Source organism: Danio rerio, chromosome 5, assembly GCF_052040795.2.
Source record: "Danio rerio strain M-AB ecotype USA chromosome 5, GRCz13ab, whole genome shotgun sequence".
Lineage (NCBI taxonomy): Eukaryota > Metazoa > Chordata > Actinopteri > Cypriniformes > Danionidae > Danio > Danio rerio.
In genome coordinates, this window is record NC_141025.1 from 18437526 (window position 1) to 18458560 (window position 21035).

At 38.5% G+C, this 21035-nt stretch overlaps 2 protein-coding genes across 35 annotated transcripts in view; both read left to right on the forward strand.

Annotated features, from left to right (window-relative positions):
* The window catches only part of fbrsl1 (fibrosin-like 1), a 571252-nt gene that overhangs the window by 426117 nt on the left and 124100 nt on the right, over window positions 1-21035 (forward strand).
* On the forward strand, window positions 720-9823 carry LOC147843913 (uncharacterized). The gene is made up of 5 exons (XM_087253009.1): window positions 720-851; window positions 5523-5782; window positions 5940-6008; window positions 6232-6654; window positions 9715-9823. The coding sequence occupies exons 1-5, from the start codon at window positions 720-722 to the stop codon at window positions 9821-9823; spliced, it is 993 nt and encodes a 330-aa protein (XP_087109135.1).

Genomic DNA, 21035 nt, shown 5'->3' on the forward strand with positions numbered 1-21035 from the left:
ATTCACAAAAAGTTCGTCTTCTTGGTGATATATCCACTCTACCAGAGGGAATATCTAAAGCACAGGCTGGGACAGTCATTGCAGGATGTGTGGCTGTGAGACTGGTGCTGCAAATTTGGAAGAACTTAAAAACACCCCCACTTTTAAGGATTGGATTGAGCTGATGACTACTGCTTTATATGTATGTTGGCAAAGCTTTAGGACTCCACCCATACTTTCAATCAGGAATGGGGTAGCTTTTCACAGTATTTGGAGAGCATGTAAAGAGTAAATTGAGGGGTTGTCATTTTTGCCAGTCTGTTGTAATATTTCATATTTAATATTTGTGTTATAATGTTTGCTTTGCTAATATTTTTATCATAGTTTGTTTACATTATTTTCCTGAATGTTGATTTTGTATTAGGAATTTTATGTTGTGTAGGGTATAAAAGTTTAAAATAAAACATTAAAAGTTCAATGACAAAAAAGAATATGGCAAATAAAATACTGTTAGGTATTATAAAATTCCAGTAGTTCATGTTTAATAAGCTTATTTCTGTGACTACCTGTGAGACACAAAAAGCAATTATGCTTGCTACAAACAAAGTGTATATTGAATTTATCATACTATAAGCGACAACATTTCGGTAGTAGTTTTCAAACTGAAATTGACTACAATCTTAATTCCAGCCTGTGTTCACATCTGTTTTTGAGAGAGAGCGAGAAAAAAAAGAGGAAAGATGAGACCACCAGGGGACCCAGACTTGAAGCTGTTTAAAAAGCAATTACATGACTGCTTTCTGCTTCCTGTTTGGTGGGATGTTACAGACTTCCAGACAGAGAAAGAGGGTAATAAGGGCGAAATGGACACCGTAAGGTTTTCAGACATACCCTGAAGGTGAGGAGGGCCTCTCTTATTAGGTAGAGCATAAGATTTTATTCCCTTTTTCCTACTGTGGTTTAAAAATAGCCGTAGTAATTTCCATATGTGACCCCATTGGGGGAAAGGATTGGCAGGGCCTTTCCAGGCCTATTAGCCTCCCTGCCCAGTTTAAGAGGCCGTAGTCAAGGGCTGTCGGAACGGGGTCTGCACCCTCTTGAGCTCAATTGGTTAAAATCACAGATGGGGAGCTCCGTCGAGGCCTGGAGTGAAAGAGAGACTCACTCAATATGGAGAGCGCTAGAACAGAGGGTGTGCTGTTTCCATGTTCCTCAAGGAGGAAATAACTTGGCCTCCAATTAAAGGTTTAAGTTGTTAAATAAAACTCTGCGTTGATGCTTTTTAAAACAGCGGGGTTAATGCTTGTTTGTCTTCATGATCAGGGAATAGATATTTCCTTTTCTGTTTCCTATTAGGTAGGACTTTGGTAGCTCATATACGTTTTTTTTTTTTTTTTTCTCTCTCTCTCTGCTGCTTTGACCATTTTCTGTGCAGCTTCGAGATTTATTACTGTGTAAACGCTAAGAGAAAAGCGAAGAAATCCTCTGGAGTTTTACAGATGTTGCAAAGCTTTCTTTACTTGGCTGGAGCAGTTTAAGTAAATCTTTTGTTTGTACTCACTTAAGAGCACAATGGCTGTGCTTTTCAGAGCTAATAGATTTGTAAGGAATAATTGATGACCTTGGGTGCGCATTAGTTTTCTAATAATTCAGCAGCCCGGATGGAATCAGTTGCTCCACTTATACTGTAATTTCCGCACCTAAGACAGTTTGCAGATGTGTTTTTTTTTTCTGTTCTGTCTGCAAAATGCTCTTGTGTGTTGGATTGATATCTTATTTGACGGCACTCATTTATTTTAATTGATTGAACGGTTACTATCCCGCTAGTGAGAAATGTAATCCATTAAATTTCAGTTGCAATTTTTGTTTGTTTGTTTATTTGTTTATAAAGTAATGGGGCTAACAACACATTTCTGTCTGTGTGTTTGTGTAATGAGTGTGTATGTGCAAGTGCATTTGTTCAATTCAGCTTTATTTGTATAGTGCTTTTACAATGTAGATTGTGTCAAAGCAGCTTCACATAAATGGTAACTGGAACAGTGTAGTTCAGTTTTTAGTGTTTAAGTTCAGTTCAGTTCAGTTTAGCTCAGTTCAGTGTGATTTAATCATTACTGAGAATTCAAACACCGAAGAGCAAATTCATCAATGATCGATTTGTGTGAAAGGGTGCATAGAAAAGAGTTTCCTTACAGAATGAAACAATTCAATGGGATTATGAATAAATAATAAAACAAGAATAAAACAAAATTATGGAACTCATTTTTAACGTAATCATATTGTATGGATTTGTTTAGCTGCGTCCACAATTGCATACCTATGCACTATTCTATGCCATTTTGTAGTATAAATAGTGTAAGTAGTGCGTTCACACTGAAAACTTTAAAAATAACAAGTGCACTTTAATGCTGATATACTCACGGCAAGTATTATTTGATAGTTTGGTCATTTATTTCACTGATTTGGCAACCGTTAAACGTCATCAGGGAAAGGGTTTGAATTTCTTCTTAGTAAAAAACATTAGTGCTCCATTTAGGACGACAATACTGTCATATATTATGCTGTTAAGTGTGTAAGTGCATAAGTACATAGTGCATGACTGCATAGTGTATCGTGTGCCATTTGAGACGCAGCTGTTGACATTGTTTTGGCTTTGTGATGAACTTTTGAGTTAATAAATTGTCATTTTTTGGAGCTTTTGGCATTCCTATCTTTTTGTATATTTCTGTTTGTCTTTGATCATTGTCTTGGTTTTGGGTTTTGGTTCTCTTTGCTGTTGTAGGCTGTAAGGAAGGCTTGACATACATTTTTTGATCACCTGCCACTTAAAGGCTAGTAGTTTTTCAATGTTACTAGCCATTCGCCATTGTCACAATTTTGTTGTTGGGAAAATATATTTTATATGCATAAATTTGACTTTGACACGCTAAAATGACTTGATTTAGATGTTGTCTCATGCATTTTACTTTTCTTGTTTGTTGTGCTTGAGCTTGCTCAGTGTGCATGAGTAAATGGGTTGTGGTTTCATAGTGTCGCACTGCAATTGGTTTTTATTTCACATGACTTTTCAAGGCTCAAAATTAAGGATTTACCTAATTTATTTCTGACCACACCAAAAATAATTAACTATTTCTTAGCCATAATTTTTTTAAAATGTGTTAAAAACTGTATACATACAATTTTTATTCAACCAAACTTTTCTTTAAAAAAAAAATACATTTTAAAAATTATTATTGTCATGTTTTTAAAACTATGCATAGTCTGTGTCCTAGCTAAAGGTCTCGGATCACCATAAATGGGGAGTTAATCTTCTTTTAAAGCAATCTTATTGTAAAAAAAAATTTAATTAAACCATATTAACAAAAATAACTATAAGCAAAAGAAAGCAGGTGAAAAGCATACTGTGTGTATTAATGAAAGGATCCCGTTAACATTTAGCCTGTTAATAATCTGTTCAAAGAATGGTTAAAGCCAAAGGAGCAGCATCCGCTGCTGCTTACAAAAACACTTTTTTTTTTAAAATATGGAGCTCTTGAAAGCAGCAGGACTGTGGGTGCACAAGAGTCACCTTTTGTCAAGTCTTTTTTAAAGAGAACCGATCACATCAGTTGAGTTTCCAGGGACAGTTGCTTTGAGGAACGATACCAAATATCAAATGGCAGAACCGGTAAAACATGAACGCGCCTTTCCCTTCAAACACTAGAAGAGTGCAGGCGTGTGTGGGACTGATCATGACTGAAGATGAGCAAACATTAATGAGTGAACATACTGGTGATTAATGCAATAATCTACCCTGCAACTGGGGATTCATCAGCCGTTTGTTAAAGGAAGGATCAGAAACGACTTGATGTATGGGACTGATGTATGGTAACTTTATTGGTACACACTTCATGGATCAGCTTCTTCCTCCATTTCACAAGTGTAAGTAAATGCAATTAAAATGGCTGCCTCCTTGTTTTCTTAAGCTTGCACAATATGTATTTAATTGTCTTTTATTACTGGTAATCACTCCACACGCCTTGTACTGTATCAGGTTAAATCTTTATATTCTAATTTCACATTTAAAACCACATTGAAAATGTGACGCATGCCGCTTTGTTTACAGATTTAAATGCGTTTGTGAGCTCGCAATCCTCTGCCGTTTTCATTGCTATGGCCACCATTAGCTGTTTCTACACACGTACGGTGTTCAAGTTCAAAATAGTTCAGCTTTTGCCACTGTGTGGATTAATACTGAATGTGTGTCATGCTTAGGAGTACAGTATATGCTGGTGTTTAACTGCATTGCTTTAATGCACTCCTACATTGGTCACATACTATGACTATTTCAATAATGAGCCGTTGTGGCCGTCTCACACTGAACGCAGTCGAACAATCGCAACTGTCTGGGTCATCAAATCCATCAGCAAAGATTAGCATTACGCTAGGGAGGGGTTTGGGAACAAATGAAACACTGAACGAATCGTATGGGAGTCGTTGGGATAATTAGGTAAAAATAAATGTTTTTTTGACTTTGTATGTATATAAGCCTATTTTTGGAGACCCCCAAAACCAAAAAATGCCCTTTTATATTGCACAATAGGGCCTCTTTAAATAAAAACTGCACCACTAAACTATTCTGTCTATGGTCTACTGTACACAAGGAAGTAATTGGTAGTTAAAAAGTTATGTTTTTCCACTTTGGTCATGTCTCATAAAAACAAATAGGTGCATGACACCCCCCAGGGTCTGGCTACGCAGATGGTTGTCCCATGACCATCAAACAACATTGTGACATTTTCAAGGTGAAAATTCAGTGAATATTCAGTTGTGAAGACAGTCACACAATCTGTAGAATCTCTTTGTTCATTTTTAATCAAAATGTATGTGTGGGATATAAAAATAGTATGATAAAACAATAAATTTTCTTTAGCACCGAATGTTTACGAACACATAAACCATCCTAGATGAGAGGAAAAAGCTCTTTGCAAGGTCACAGTTCTTTTGATTTTATCATTGCTATGGTTTCACATATGACCAATAAAGTTTTCAATCCCCTCGAGCACAGTCAGATGTCGACTGCTGTTTTTTTTATTCTTTCTTTTTTTTTCCAGTGCGTATGAGACAGGCTTAATGCCTCCCAGCATGGTTGCACTTAGTTAGTGGATTTTAGTGTGTTATTGAGTTTAAATAACCTGTAAAGTGTGTTTGCCGGACAGCTCGGCATTATGGGACTCTCCCCAGGCTGCTGACAGTGAGTGAAAGGGGTCATACAGAGTGACAAGTAGAAAAAAAGAAAAACAGTGTTACATTTTATGTAGTATTTCATTTAGCGGGTAAATCCATGAGCTATTTTTAGTTGGTATGAGAAGTAGGGGGTATAGCTGTGTTATATTGTAGGACACAGCTTTACATGCAAAGGTTGAGGAAAGTTTAAAAGTAAATTATCAATTCATTTAGAATGGTGGCGAATTGGCTAAATTATGTTGTAATTTAAATAAATTTAAATAAATTTAAATTTAAATAAATTTTAATATGTCTGTCTGTCCGTCCTTCCGTCCGTCCGTCCTTCCTTCCTTACGTCCATCCACCTATCCATTCACCAATCCATTCACCCACCCATCTGTCTATCTATCTATCTATCTATCTATCTATCTATCTATCTATCTATCTATCTATCTATCTATCTATCTATCTATCTATCTATCTATCTATCTATCTATCTATCTATCTATCTGTCTGTCTGTCTGTCTGTCTGTCTGTCTGTCTGTCTGTCTGTCTGTCTGTCTGTCTGTCTCTCTGTCTGTCTGTCTGTCTTTCTGTCCGTCCGTCTGTCTGTCCGTCCGTCCGTCTGTCCGTCCTTCTGTCCGTCCTTCTGTCCGTCCTTCCGTCCGTCCTTCCGTCTGTCCTTCCGTCCGTCCGTCCATCCACCTATCCATTCACCCATCCATTCACCCATCTATCTATCTATCTATCTATCTATCTATCTATCTATCTATCTATCTATCTATCTATCTATCATCTATCTATCTATCTATCTATCTATCCATCCATCCATCCATCCATCCATCCATCCATCCATCCATCCATCCATCCATCCATCCATCCATCCATCCATCCATCCATCCATCCATCCATCCATCCAAAGGCAAATCCAAATGAAATTGAAATGTGTGCCCGTCTGTCTGTCTATCGAAATGTCTGTCTTTCCGTCCATCCGTCTGTCTGTCTGTCTGTCTGTCTGTCTGTCTGTCTGTCTGTCTGTCTGTCTGTCTGTCTATCTATCTATCTATCTATCTTATCTATCTATCTGTCTGTCTGTCTGTCTGTCTGTCTGTCTGTCTGTCTGTCTGTCTATCCATCCATCCATTTCCAAAGGAAAATCCAAATGAAATTGAAATGTGTTCCCGTCTGTCTGTCAATCAAAATGTCTGTCTTTCTGTCCATCTGTCCATCCATCCATCTTTCTGTCTGTCTATCTGTCTATCTATCTATCTGTCTGCCTGTCTGTTTGTCTATCTATCTGTCTATCTATGTATCTATCGAAACGTTGCAAGGTCTACCTGTCTGTCTATTAAAATATCTGTCTGTTTGTCTGTCGTTCTGTCTGTCTGTTTGTCTGTCTGTCTATCTATCTATCAAAAATCTGTCTGTCTATTCGTCTTCCTGTCCTTTTGTTTGCCTGTCTATCTATCTATCAAAATCTGTCTGTCTGTCTGTCTGTCTGTTTGTCTGTCTTCTTATTCTACTTCTTGTTATTCTAATATCTACCACAATTCTGTATCCTGTTTGGTAGCTTGTATCAAAGTCAGGAATTGAACTACAATTTAAAAAGCATTCTGCATTCAATACTGAAAACCATCGTGCCTAGAGAGATTGGCCACGGTTTTTTTGTTTACATCCATATAGGTTTGCATTTGTGGGCAGGAGTATTTCAGTATGTATGTTTTTTTTATCTTTGTGTGTGTGTGCATGTGCATGTGTGCTAGTGTAGTCTCAGCACATATTAATAAAACACTAGTGGCAGGCATGCTTGTCTGTGCATTCAGAGCTCTGGGTAATACATTATGGAACAAAGAAACAAAGGACCAATATGAAGTTGGTGTAGACTGTTTCAACCCTTGTCTCTGGGGCTCTGTAGCACTAATTAGAGAAAAGGCCCTCTTGCCCTCTGTCCTCTTTATATTCTCGTCTCCTTGCTCATCCCCCCCAATCCCTATGGATTTGTGGAGGAGGTTGGCAAGGGCACATCTCCCCCACCTCCTCCTCCCACCCTTTCAGATGAGTGTCTGGGGTCTTTAAGGGTTGCTCCCTCTAGGAAAAAAGAAGGGTAAAAGTCATGTCAGAATTGTGTCCAGATGGAAGAGGAAGGAAAACCTTGGCCGTGGGAGTGATTTTCTGCCATTGCTAGAATGCTAATAAAGGTTAATCCATATTAGCTGCACAAAAGCATAGCTGATTAGCGGGTGTGTTTATTAAAATGCATTAAAAAGCTTTTGATTTGACTGGACAGACCAGAGAATCAGAAGTTCAGAGGGAAATTCAATAGTCTATAGTGAATACTGTTGATTTCAAGATCGGCACCGGCGATATTCTCTTCAAATTTTAGGAGATCTATTCTTCAGGTTTTGTTGGTTTGTGTCCTGTACTGTGTGTGTGTGTGTGTGTGTGTGTGTGTGTGTGTGTGTGTGTGTGTGTGTGTGTGTGTGTGTGTGTGTGTGTGTGTGTGTGTGTGTGTGTGTGTGTGTGTGTGTGTGTGTGTGTGTGTTTGTTTGTGTGTGTGTGTGTGTATATAGCTATAGAGAAATGGAAAGAGAGAGAATTAGAGGCTAATAGGGCTGTATTGACCATCGTCAAATGGTTTTGCTGTTGAAACATCTCTCAATTTACTGCACTCAGTTTTTAAAACAATATTCCGGGGAAAAATTCATTTCGCTCAACACCACTGGTTACAATAGAGGGGGAATGTGGATGTGAAGATTTTCAAATCATTTATTTAATCATTGTAGAATTTGTTGTTTTTACGGTGTGTAGTTACCATGGCAACAGTCCACTCTTTCATGTTATGATCAGAACACAGCAGAGAGGGCCAGGAATTCTATGCTCCATTCATGTACACATTAAGGGCTTTACTGTTCATGGAGTAACATGGTTTTCATTTAAAACATTGTTTGTTTTCACATGATGTCATTGATGATGCATGAAATTCAGATGGAGGGCAGGAAGTGATACTTCTACATATGAATTGCTATCAGAACATCAAAATGTTGATGTTTTTGTTGTTTCTAATTGTTTAAATCCCCCAAAATAAGAAATGCTGAACAGCTATTATAGACTTCCAAAAGTTTTGTTCGTAAAGGGAAGAAAGTTCAATAAAGGGCAGCATGTAATGAACACTTTTTCAATACATCCATGCGTACAAACTTTTAGTGATCATGATAATTCGTTTGACAGCACCAATGAAGGTTATATACAGGCCAAACTATGTGTATAAATATGTTAATGTGTTAAATAAAAATCAGATACAAACACCAACACACTTATACATAATCCAGGAGAATATAAATAACATACCCTGCCATGTAGTCCATCTTGGTTTGCAATAGTCAATGTCTTTACTGGCGTTTCGGCAGAATAAACAGCCATAGTGTTAATATCGAGATGCGCAGCAGCAGTGAATGTTTGTTGATGGTTAAGTTCATCGATAGAACAAAAAAGAAATGCAACCCTTGCGACAAAACTAGACGGTTATTATTGTGGAGCACTTTTTTCCTTTTCATTTACGAAAATAAATTGTAACACCTTATTTTGATGGTCCGTTTGAGTACTAGTAGACTGTCTGCTTAATATCCATTAATACTGCTCCTTCAACAGACATTTAACTGACTATAAGAAACTTTGCAAGTACATGTCAATTTACACTAACCCTAACCCCAACCTAACAATCTATATCTAATGAGAATTAAATTCAACAAACAGACCATCAAAATAAAGTATGACCAAATAAATAAAAATAATGTAGACTATGCATCCACACTTTTTCATGTTATTTCATGATCTCTGGAAGATGGGGGGGGGGGGGGACTAGTAATTTATAATAAACATATTTTTGAACCACATAGTAAAGTGTATAATGTGTACAACTCTTTGTAACGAATGCTACAGAATACTGTAGCATAGTAAACTGATAAACTGTGATAAATACTGTAGCGTTAGTGTAAACTGTATTGTTATGAAATGAATTGTGATGGTGTATAATTACAGCGTAGAAAACAGAAGCCTATTGAATTTGTTTTTTATTACTGTTGTGTTGTACCTCAGCAACAATATAATCACGTAATTATAATTCAAGTAATTATCTAAAGTATGCTTCCAAAACTATAGTACTTACTATAATATTTTTTTCATCTGACGCACTGTAATAGCTAATACAGTATCTACCGCCTGGATAATGGGTAAATATATTTTAGTTCAGTAGAAAACTCTTTCCTCTTCATGATATAAGGACCATGCCCAACATCTGTGGTTATTTTATATTTATATTTCCTTTGAAATATGGTATAAATCACAAAAATACGGATTTTCCTCAATGTCTCTCATTTATGGAATATGATTTATTTTATATACCTTTTATCATTTTTAAATGATATATTTTAATAAATATTTGATAATATAGTTGTTTATGAAATAAATTACAAATGAACAGTATTGTTCAAGTAGCCACTCTTGTGAAATAAATATAAAAAAAAAAAAAAAAAATATATATATATATATATATATATATATATATATATATATATATATATATATATATATATATATATATAAATTGCACCTCTGTTTGTATTTTATCCCTATACAGTCTTAGCTAAAATGTACAATTTATATATATATATATAAATGTGTGTGTATATGGTTTTTTTTTTTATTATTATTGTGGCTGCTTGAACATTACTATGTTGTGATCTTAAAGCATTATTTTTATATAATAATAAAAAAATATTAAAACTAATACATTTTGAATTTTGCATTACATAACAAGCTTCATGGGGCGACACAGTCGGTGGCGCAGTCGCTGGTTCGAGCCTCAGCTGGGTCAGTTGACATTTCTGTGAGTTTGCATGTTCTCCCCATGTTCGTGTGGGTTTTCTCCAGGTTTCTCCATAAAGACATGCACTATAAATGAATTGGGTAAGCTAAAAATGTCCGTATGGTGTATGTGTGTGAATGAGAGTGTATGGGTGTTTCCCAGTGATTGGTTTGTAAAACATATGCTAGATAAGTTATGAATGAGCTTCATAAGTTCTGATGTCCTTGCTTCTTGTTGCAGTTTTTTTATTTATTTTATTTATTTTAATGGTAAACATGCGTTGCGATGTTGATTGGTCCCTGTTTTGTGATGTAAACTTTTTGCAACAATAATAAAAAAAACAGCTGTGAAAACACACACACACACACACACACACACACACACACACACACACACACACACACAAAAGTTCTGATGTAGCAAACCTGCAATGTAAAAAGCTACATCCTCGACCATCCATATGCACCAGACACTTTCCCACAAACACTCTATTACAAGGACTTAATAATAAAATAAAAAATACAATAAAAAAACAGGTAAACTATCTTAGACTTGCCATGACATCTATATATAGATTGCTGCTCTCTGCTGATTTGAAGCTTGTTTTTATCCTCATTTGAAAGTTGCATTGGAAAGAAGTTATTATTTATATTTATGTGTATTCATATTTATCTGTTTTGTAAAAAATCTGAACTCACAATGTTCACTAATTACTGGACATTTCACTTTTCATCTTTTTACACAGTAAATGAAGATTTTCTCAATGAGCCTGGGTCAAAAATCCAAGTACTTTAAAAAAACATTACATAATAAAACATGACTATCACAAAAATCCCTAGCCCTGTCTGCCATTTTGTGATCGTATAACAAAGAAGATCAAGGAAATTGACTGTCTGTGCCCATTTGCTATCTTATTTTATTCCTTCCAGGACAGCTTTGATTCTTGTTAAGCCAACATCTTGATTCTTGTTAAGCCTACATTAACCAATCTTAGGCTTTAGCGCCCCAGTCAGAGACTCTCTTCCTGTCTAATGGGCCTTGAAAAAAAAGAGTCGACGTGCATTTTGAGATGCTAAGTCTTTGAAAGCATCAAGGTAAAGTGCTAATAGGTATAAACGTGAATCTTTCTGTCAGCAGGCATCCTTTTGGCAGCAGAGCAGAAGATCGTTTAGCCTGCATGAACCAGCATCTGCTAATGGGATTTCACTAGGTGTGCGATATCGACTGAGCTCTCCGATTTGACATAAATAGTATTGCGATATTTGACTATCACTTAACTAATGCATTAAGCTTTATCTGTGCAGTAAGCATTTTGCTGATCAGGCGTTATCTGTGAAATATATATCTGGCCATATACTTGACTCTGCAAAGCCCTCCACATAAGTATCTTGAAAGCATTGTTACTGCAATCCTCCATCAGTATTTGTCAGGTTTAGAACTGCCTCGCTTTTTTGACTTTATTTTTTATCCATCACCATCTTGATAAGAGGCATCCGCCCTGTGCTTCATTCCAGTAATGGCCTCGTTTGACTGTATATCATACGCCGGGTGATTTAATCTGCCAGTTTGCTGTTAATGCATAGAAAGTGACTCAAATTTCATGGCTGCTGGAGTCAACCGCTGCTTTATTGTTATTAGCGTCATGCTATTGCCACCACCTCTGAATGCAATAAGCATAAAGCAGCTATTCTTCCAGGCGAACGTCAAAGGGAATGCGAGGGACAAGCTGCGCATGGTTTGTATGAAAAATTTTAAATTGAATGGGGGATTCACATCCCTGGCATGACTGCCGCTCGCCGCTGATTGAATTGGGGAAGGTTAATGCAGTCAGCCTGGAAAGTTGCATTCACTACAACAAGCTAAATGCAGACAGTTTATTACACAAGTGTCCGTTTTTCCTCCAGATTTTTTTAGTCAACACAGAATTCACTGATTAGCTGGATTTGATTAGCTGACCCTGGAGTTTGTTGATGCTGCATTTCCGAGGTCGGTAGGTGTTTTGAGTCGACTCCCATTCGGACTTCAGTTCATAGTGCAAGACCGTGAAAACAGCTGGCTTGTATTCGGTAATTCGATTTGAAATCTACTGTCGTGAATTTAATTTAATGATGGTAATGCGATATTCCAAACTTAATTCGTTTTATTTGCTTGCTGTTGATTTGTTATTCACCGAAGGGATTTTTTTTTCTTCTTCTTCCACTTCATATTCCTCTTTCCATCTCTCTTGGTACTCTTGATTTCCTGTTTTAACTTGTTAAAATAGAAAGTGTCTGTTTAATTTGAGCGAGGTTATATTTTTTAAAAGCTCATGAGTGGTCAGCATGATTTTCTTGTTATCCCTGTTGAAATATTCCATTACGTGGAGCGAAATGTTTGGATATATTTAAGGAGAATCAAGTCATAAAGATGTCAAGAATGTGGCAGAATTGAGCAAGTTTTGGAGAACTAGAACCAAGTATTGTTGTGCACACAATCAAATCATGTCAACTAGCTTTTGTGAATATTAAACAGTTTACTTCACACATACTCAAGCACATGTGACACTCGTGGAAAAGACAGACATAAAGATAGATACAAGCAACCGAAGTCAGTTTCCTTCACAGGGTGGCAGAGTGCTCCCTCAGAGATAGGCTGAGGAGGTCTGTCATCTAGGAGGAACTCGAAGTTGAGCCGATGTTCCTCCACATCGAGAGTAATCTGTTTATGTGGCTCTGGCGTCTGTTTTGAATGCATCCTGGACGCCTACCTAGGGAGGTGTTCTGGGCATATCCCAACACGAGGAGGCCCCGGGGAAGACCTAGGACATGTTGTGGGGTGTCGCGGCTTGCCTGGGAACGGGGTACCCCAGAGGAGCTGTAGGAAGTGTCTGGAGAGAGGGATGTTTGGGGCTTCTTTATGATACTGCTAGCCCCATCGCCCTGGCCCATGATAAGCAAGAGAAAAAGAGATGACATAACTTTTTAACCAGATGGATGGATGGATGGATGGATGGATGGATGGATGGATGGATGGATGGATGGATAGATGGATGATGAATGGACGGACGGACATATGGATGGATGGAAGGATGGATGGGTGAATGGATGGATGGATAGATAAATGGACAGGTGGATGGATGGATGGATGGATGGATGGATGGATGGATGGACGGACGGACGGACGGACGGATGGATGGATGGATGGATGGACGGATGGATGAATGGATAGACTGACAGACAGGTAAACTGATGGATGGAAGGCTGGATGGATGGGTGGTTGGATGGATGGATGGATGGATGGATGAATGGATGGATGGACTGATAGATAGATGGACAGGTGGATTGATGGATGAATAGATGATGGATGGACGGACAGATGAATAGATGAACGGATGGATGGATGAACAGATGGACAAATGGATGGATGGACGGACGGACATATGGATGGATAGAAGGATGGATGGATGCATAGATGGATGGACAGATGGATGGACAGGTGGATGGATGGATGGATGGATGGATGGATGGATGGATGGATGGATGGATGGATGGATGGATGGACGGATGGATGGATGGACTGACAGACAGGTAAACGGATGGATGGAAGGCTGGATGGATGGGTGGTTAGATGGATGGATGGATGGATGGATGGATGGACTGACAGACAGATGAACAGATAGATGGACAGGTGGATGGATGAATAGATGATGGATGGACGGACAGATGAATAGATGAACAGATGGATGGATGAATGGATGAACAGATGGACAAATGGATGGATGGATAGATGAATGGATAGATAGATGGATGGATGGACGGACGGACGGACGGATGGATGGATAGATGGGTGGATGGATAGATTGATGGATGGATGAATGGATGAATGGACGGGTGAATGGAGAGATTGATGGATCGGTGGATTGATCCCAACTGTTGAGTTTGACCACATTTGACCCAACATTGAATTAAAACAGCCCAGCACATTTTGGTGTTCTTTCTCATCTATGTCTTGCACTGAAAACCAAATGTGATCAAGTCACATATTTTGACTGCTATTGAATAAGAGTAGTAACATAGGGACCGCTGCTTAGTTGAGAAGACTCAAATTACCCATCATAAATCCGTCCTGTGCTAATGCACTACTCTTCAGTGTAACTACGCCATTGCTTTCCTGGTCTTGAACCTTCCACACTTCTTTTTCTCTTTTTTTTCTGCCTCATCCCTCGCTTTTCCTCAAGGGGGCTTATTATACACTTCTGGAGCTCTACGAGGAAGCAGAGAAGCTCTCAGTGGGAAGCCTGAAAGCCCAGTTTGTGGCTGGGGTAAGTCTGCAGGAGCATCTGCTGCCCGCGGCTGGGTTGGAGCTCTGACGCGTGGGTCTGGAGAACCATTCCGGAGCCGCTGTAGTTCAGATGAATGCCAGCGGATTAACATATCTAACACGGTGGAGAAAGGCAGGGCTGCTGGATGAAAAAAGAAAGAAAGAAAGGAAGAAAACCCCTGAAATGCTTGTGTCCACATTCAGATCTACTAGCGTGAAATGCAACGGCATATGGTAGGCGAGGGGACACGCGTGCTGCATCCAGATACATCACACTTGATTTTCCTGTCTTTCCTCCTTTCGTCTTTCCCTCTCAGTCTTTTCTGTCCTTTTATGTCTACCTTTTTTTGTCCCTGTTTCACTCTCCCTCATTTGAGTCAAACGTGCATGCAAAATGGCTTATGCAAATACTCATGTACACAGGCATGTAAAAGCATATGGATCTCTCGGTGTACGATAAGAGATGGCGCACAACACGTACCCCATGCACACACGCTCGCCCGCACACAAAGGGAGAGATTTATTTCTCACTACCCCTCCTCTTTTTCCTCTACTCCTGGCCTGACACAGCCCTTGGATCTATTCCCAGAGCTGACCCCTTAGTGGGGACATTGATGTAGGCTTGCTAATGATGAGAAATGGAACCATAATGCCGGCTGTTAAACCTCGGGGGCGCACAACAAATGTGCTTCCGAGACCCGGCATTTGTCTCTGAATAGATTAGATCCTAGCTGTGGTAACCTTATATTTAATCTCTCTACCTCTCTTTCTCTGCCTCCCTCTCTCCCTCCACTGGGCCAGTAGCTGTTCCTCATGATAAATAATACTTTATCATCCTCTGCCGCGGGCAAAGCCGGACCAGTTTAACTGTTGCCATTCTGTGAAGATCGATTCTTTTGTCTTTATGCATGTCAGTATTTCGTCACACCAGGGATGACGACGCTGGATGTTTAACAAATGGATGGTTGGATGGATGGACAGATGAAAAGATGGATGGATGGTTGGATGGATGGATGGATGGATGGATGGATGGATGGACGAGTGGATGGACGAATGGATGGATGGATGGGTGTTAGGGTGGATGAATGGATGGATGGATGGATGGATGGACGGTTGGATGGATGGATGGATGGATGGACCGTTGGATGGATGTATGGATGGATGGATGTATGGATGGACGAATGGATGATGGGTAGTTGAACGGAAAGATAGAAAGTAAAACGAATGGATGGATGGAAGGATGGTGTATGGATGGATAGACGAATGGACAAATGGATGATAAACGGACAGATGGACCAACGGATGGACGGATGGACAAACGAATGGATGGATGGATGGATGGATAGATGGATGGATGGATGGATGAATGGACAAACGAATGGATGGATGGATGGATGGATGGAGAGATGAACGGATGGTTGGATGGATGGATGGATGGATGGATGGATGGATGGATGGATCGACGGATGGATGGCTGGATGATGGATAGGTGGATAGATGGATGGACGTATGGATGGATGGATGGATGGACGTATGGATGGATGGATGGATGGGTTGATAGATGGATGGACAGATAGACGGGTGGATGGATGGATGCATGGATGGATAGATGGATGGGTGTATGGATGGATGGATGGACGAACGGACGGATGGGTGGATAAATGGACAGATGGATGGATGGACAGATGAATGGATTGATGGATGATGGATGGATGGATGGATGGATGGATGGATGGATGGATGGATAGGTAGATGGATGGACGGGTGGACAGATGGATGGATGGATGAACGGATGGATGGATGGATGGATGGATGGATGGATGAATGGATGGATAGATGGACGGTTGGATGGATGGATGATGGACAGATGGACGGATGGATGGAGGGTTGGATGGATGGATGGATGGATGGATGAATGAATGGATGAAATGATGGATGGATGGATGGATGGATGGATAGATGGATGGATAAACAGACAGATGGATGGATAAACAGATGAATGGATGGATGGATGGATGGATGGATGGATGGATGGATGGATGGATGGACGGACGGACGGATGGATGGTTTCCTGTTGCATTGACTTTACATGTTCAGCGAATCCCATGAGCATTTTACCAGGGTATTCAATTTGAATGTTCTCCTTATGGAATGATAGCATGAATAATGTTGGGAATTTAGAACACATGTTGTTCAATTGAGTCCGCCTCGTCGTCTTGTTAGTACGAAAATGAGAGCAAGTTATATTAAGTCTCTCTGTGGAGTTTTTTTTTCCATCCAATCAGTGCGAACACCTCTTTTTTCTGTGACATTGTTCTGAAAGCTCTCAGAAAGCGAGATCATATTCTTGTTATTCTCCTTAGGAAAAAAAAGAAAGAGCAGCAACGACACAGAAATCTGATAAATTGGCGCCACAACATATTAAATTATCAATGCACATGAAAAATTCATTCTAGAATGCCTTTCACACTTTCTGAGTCAGTGCGCAATTTACTTTTATCTTGTTAAGGCAGGGAAATTTTATTATGGAAAAATAATGCCACTGTTTTTTTCTTCCTCCCAAGACTCTCTCTTTTCGCTCCCAGTCTCTCTCTCTCTCTCTCTCTGATCCATTTTAAATGGTTGCAGTAATGGTGCAGAAAAATAGGCTGAAAATGAGAAATCGCTCATGAGTAGTTATAAATATTCATGCGAAGGATAACTATGTTAGGCTGCTTTTCAGAGTTCTTCTGTTGTGAAAGTCTGTCCCCACCACAGAAATCTCTCATCTCGTTGGTTAGTCACAAAGTTCTGAAAGACTGAAATGTTTATGTTTCCGAATGCCGTATTTGATGATTGCGCATCTATTACGAAAGACCATTGGTGGAATGAGCTGCATAATCGCACGGATTCTTTGGTCGGCCGGCTGAATGACTTCAAAAGGCATCATTTTGCAGCCATGTGGTCAAACACTAACCAATGATTAAAGAAAATTTGTGTAAGTGCTTTGATAAATCGCTTCCTGCGTTTGCAGAACAGAAATCTGGAATGGCTTCTATCACTGAGTTTAAGATGCTGGTTTGAGGGATTTATAGCCACAATTTTAAAGCATGCTTGTTATGGGGGCATAATAGAGTACACCCCATTTTGAAAATCAATGTTTTTATCCATTTCTCAGTGTATATAGGCAATGTATTTTGGCGCATTAAAACAAAACAGATTTATTAAACATATTTATCAAAATAATATTTTAGTCACCAAACATATTTAGAAATTGAAAGATAATACAATTAAATTCAAGCTAAATATTGCAAAAATAAAGTACAACCTACACATTTTTTTATTTTAATTCTTTATTGTTATTATTGTTATTATTTATTTATTTATTTATTTATTTATTTTTTGCTTCTCTTGATTTTTCCTCTCTTTTAAATTTGTATTTAATAATTTTCTATAACGTAAAAATTTGGGTGTACTAGTTTTTGGATCGTTATCGTAAGGTTTGCAGCAACACATTTCCAGAAAGTATTTTCAAACTCACTTCAAATTCACTAATTTGCCTCTTCTAAATGACTCTGTCACAAATAGAAACTATGTAAAGTAGATGCAAACATAAAAGGCCATGTTGTCCTCATCTGACAACATTTTAATTTGCATTTATGAGTGTAAAACGAATGAATGTTACAGTTAAGCACATGAGCATGTCATTGTTTTTAATAATCATTTTATTATTATTATCTAGTTTTACTCAAATTGTAATCACACTGTATTTGCTTTAAACTGTGGCCATGTTGGCTGCAACACAGGCTCATTGTGAATATGTACCCTCATATATATAATACAATTCTGGAGAGCACGAATTATGTAGCCAGAGGGACGGATGGCTTCATTTTGTCTTTAAAATGAATGATATAGGCCGATCTGACACCGCAGATGGCTACTGTTTCTTTTCATGCTACCAGCTGAGCTCTTACCTCCATGTGGACAGCTTACACCACATAGGTCACCGAACTTGAGACGCAGAGCAGAGTTGACCGACTATGTTTGAGTCCGGCGAAAAACGGTTCCAGAAAGCAGGTAAAACAAAAGACAAAAAATAAAATAAACAAATAAATAACTGTTAGTATTTGGTAAGAACTGAAAATGTTGTAAAAATCAGGTGATTTTACTTTTTTTTGGATTGCTTTTGAAAACACTATCGGTTGGGTTAAGGGAACAGTGTGGGTGGGGTTATCGGTCAGTCCGTCAGTCAGTCAGTTGACAGCAGCCTCTGGTGAATTTACAGCAGGAACAAATGTAACTTGCGAGAGAGGTTTGAGATCTTAAAAACTGTACACAGCGGCCTCTGGTGGATTTGCGGAAACAAAAACTACAAAAAAAACATAGTTCCTTGGTTTTTTTTTTGCACTCTTCATAAATGTATACAGGGGCATGTATCTATAATGAGCCTGGGTTGGTTAGTTAAGTCATGGCCACATTGTAATAATTTATTCTCTCTTTTTTTTTTGTCTGTGTTTAATTGTCAGCAGAATGTGCTCATTTAATTGATTAATAATAATTCATTTAGGTTAGGTCAATTCATCTTTATTTTATATAGCGCTTTAACAATGTAGATTGTATCAAAACAGCTTCATATAGAAGTTCTAGTAAATTGAAACAGTGTCAGTCCTGTTTTCAGAGTTTAAGTTCAGTTCAGTGTGGTTTAAATTTCACTGCTGAAAGTCCAAACACTGAAGAGCAAATCCATCGTTGCGCAGCTCCACAAGCCCCGAACTATGCAAGCGGTGAGGAACAAACTTCACCAATTGACGAAAGTGAAGGACAAAAAAAACCTTAAAAGAAACCAGGCTCAGTTGGGAACGACCGTTTCTCCTATGGCCAAACGTCGTGTGCAGAGCTGCAGTCTAGGCGCCGGAGGGTGAAGAAGCTGGACGTCTATTGTGGAGAAGCTGCAGGTATATGCAGTTCATTCTATAGTAAACAAGTTGATTCAATTCACAAGCCTCACTGATTCAAGCCAGTCAGCTAGATGCTAAGAAGTAGCAGCAAATAAAGACTTAAAGGGATAGTTCACCCAAATCAGAAAATTCTGTCATCATTTACCCTTCATTTGTTACAAACCTCTTAGAGTTTCTTTCTTCTGTTGAATACAAAAAAAAAAAAAAACATTTTGAAGAAAACTGGAAATCTGTAACCATTGGCCTCCATAATATTTGTTTTTCCCACTATGGAAGACAACGGTTGCAGGTTTTCAGTTTTTTTTTTTTTTCCAGAATATCTTCCTTGGTGTTAAACAAAACAAAGATTCTCATTAAGGTGTGGAACAACTTGAAGCTGGGTAAATAGTGAGTACATTTTCATTTTTGGGTGAACTATGCCTTTAAAATTTGGTCTTTTCTTCCAACGCAATCTCATGGCTATTCGTAACTCTTTGATTTAGTGGCTAATTTGTATGAATTCATAAAAATGATTCATACAATTTAGTATGATTTGCTCATCACCCAATGATGGTTGGATTTAGAGGTGGGGGTTGGGTGCCATGCCTCCTTTTCAAAATCGTACATTTTCGTAGGACTGAACTTGTAAGAATTTGAACGAATTAGCCACTAAACTGACAAAAGGTAAAATACTTATGTTTACTTGTGAGATCAGGCTGTCTCTTCAAACAAAACACATGTATGTCTTTCAGAGACTTGGAATTGGGATTTGTCCTTTTTTTATTAAAATCTAAAAGCCAAACAGATGTGGTCACTATGGAACAATACACTGTTTTTCCTGCTGTTCCACAAACAAAGGAAGGTCACGTAATTCGATTTGACATGAGGGTGAGTAAATAATGACGGAATTTATTTATCAGTGAACACTCCCTTTAAACCTCTTTCCCTTTATGCTGATTTGCCATGTTTGGTGATGCAAATTGTTGTAACTTGCCCAAGGTGTTCCATCATCAGAGGGGCATAATTATCTTCGGCAACAACCAATATTGGATTGTTAAGCCTGAGGATGAGATGCCCAATGAGGCCTGCACTCTCTCTCTCTCTCTCTGTCTCTCTCGGTTGAGCTCTGACAGATGAATCTACAGGGAAAGATAGCTGAAAGGCAACCTGAGGCAACTGGAGCGTCTTTCTCTCCTTCTGCCTTTTTATTTCTTTTTCTAGCTTGGTTTCTCTTTTCTGTTTTTGCTTTTACATCAAATGTGCGTCTGACGGAGCTCTTTGTTGGATCGTTGGATCACTCTTTCAAGCTTTACATGACTTTGAATTTTCAGTTCTGTCCTTCATTCTCTAGATCTTCTCTACCCATGATAATAGCTAGCCAGAGGAAAGTTAAACTCGCTCTTCTGTCATCAGATGTGCCTAGTAGCAAAAAAAACAGATCTATAAACAGATTTTCCAAGAGTTCCCTTGGCAAAGTGAAAAGCTATTACTGTCAACTTGTAGAACATCTGCGGTGCTAATCTACAATTCTGTTTGTGCCAGTGCTAAGGTTAGTGCCATGATAAAATGTTGTATTTTGACGAGCAGACTCCATAGAGGGAACTTCAGAAAATGACTTTGGTGTTTCAGAGTGATGATTATTTTTTTTTGGAGAAGGAAATTTTATATGTTTATAAATGTTGTGTTTACCCTTGAATTACTTTTTGAGCTGTCACTATTATTTTTGCTATGTACATGATGTATAATCTAATCTAGAATCTTTAAATAAATAAAAT

Excerpts from the sequence above, each read along its gene's own strand:
- LOC147843913 (XM_087253009.1), top strand. The coding sequence starts at position 720 with ATGAGACCACCAGGGGACCCAGACTTGAAGCTGTTTAAAAAGCAATTA. Across the intron at positions 5,783-5,939 it reads CTGTCTGTCTTTCTGTCCGT|TATCTATCTATCTATCTATC; the intron begins CCGTCTGTCTGT and ends TATCTATCTATC. Across the intron at positions 6,655-9,714 it reads TGCCTGTCTATCTATCTATC|TATATATATATATATATATA; the intron begins AAAATCTGTCTG and ends AAAAAAAAAAAA.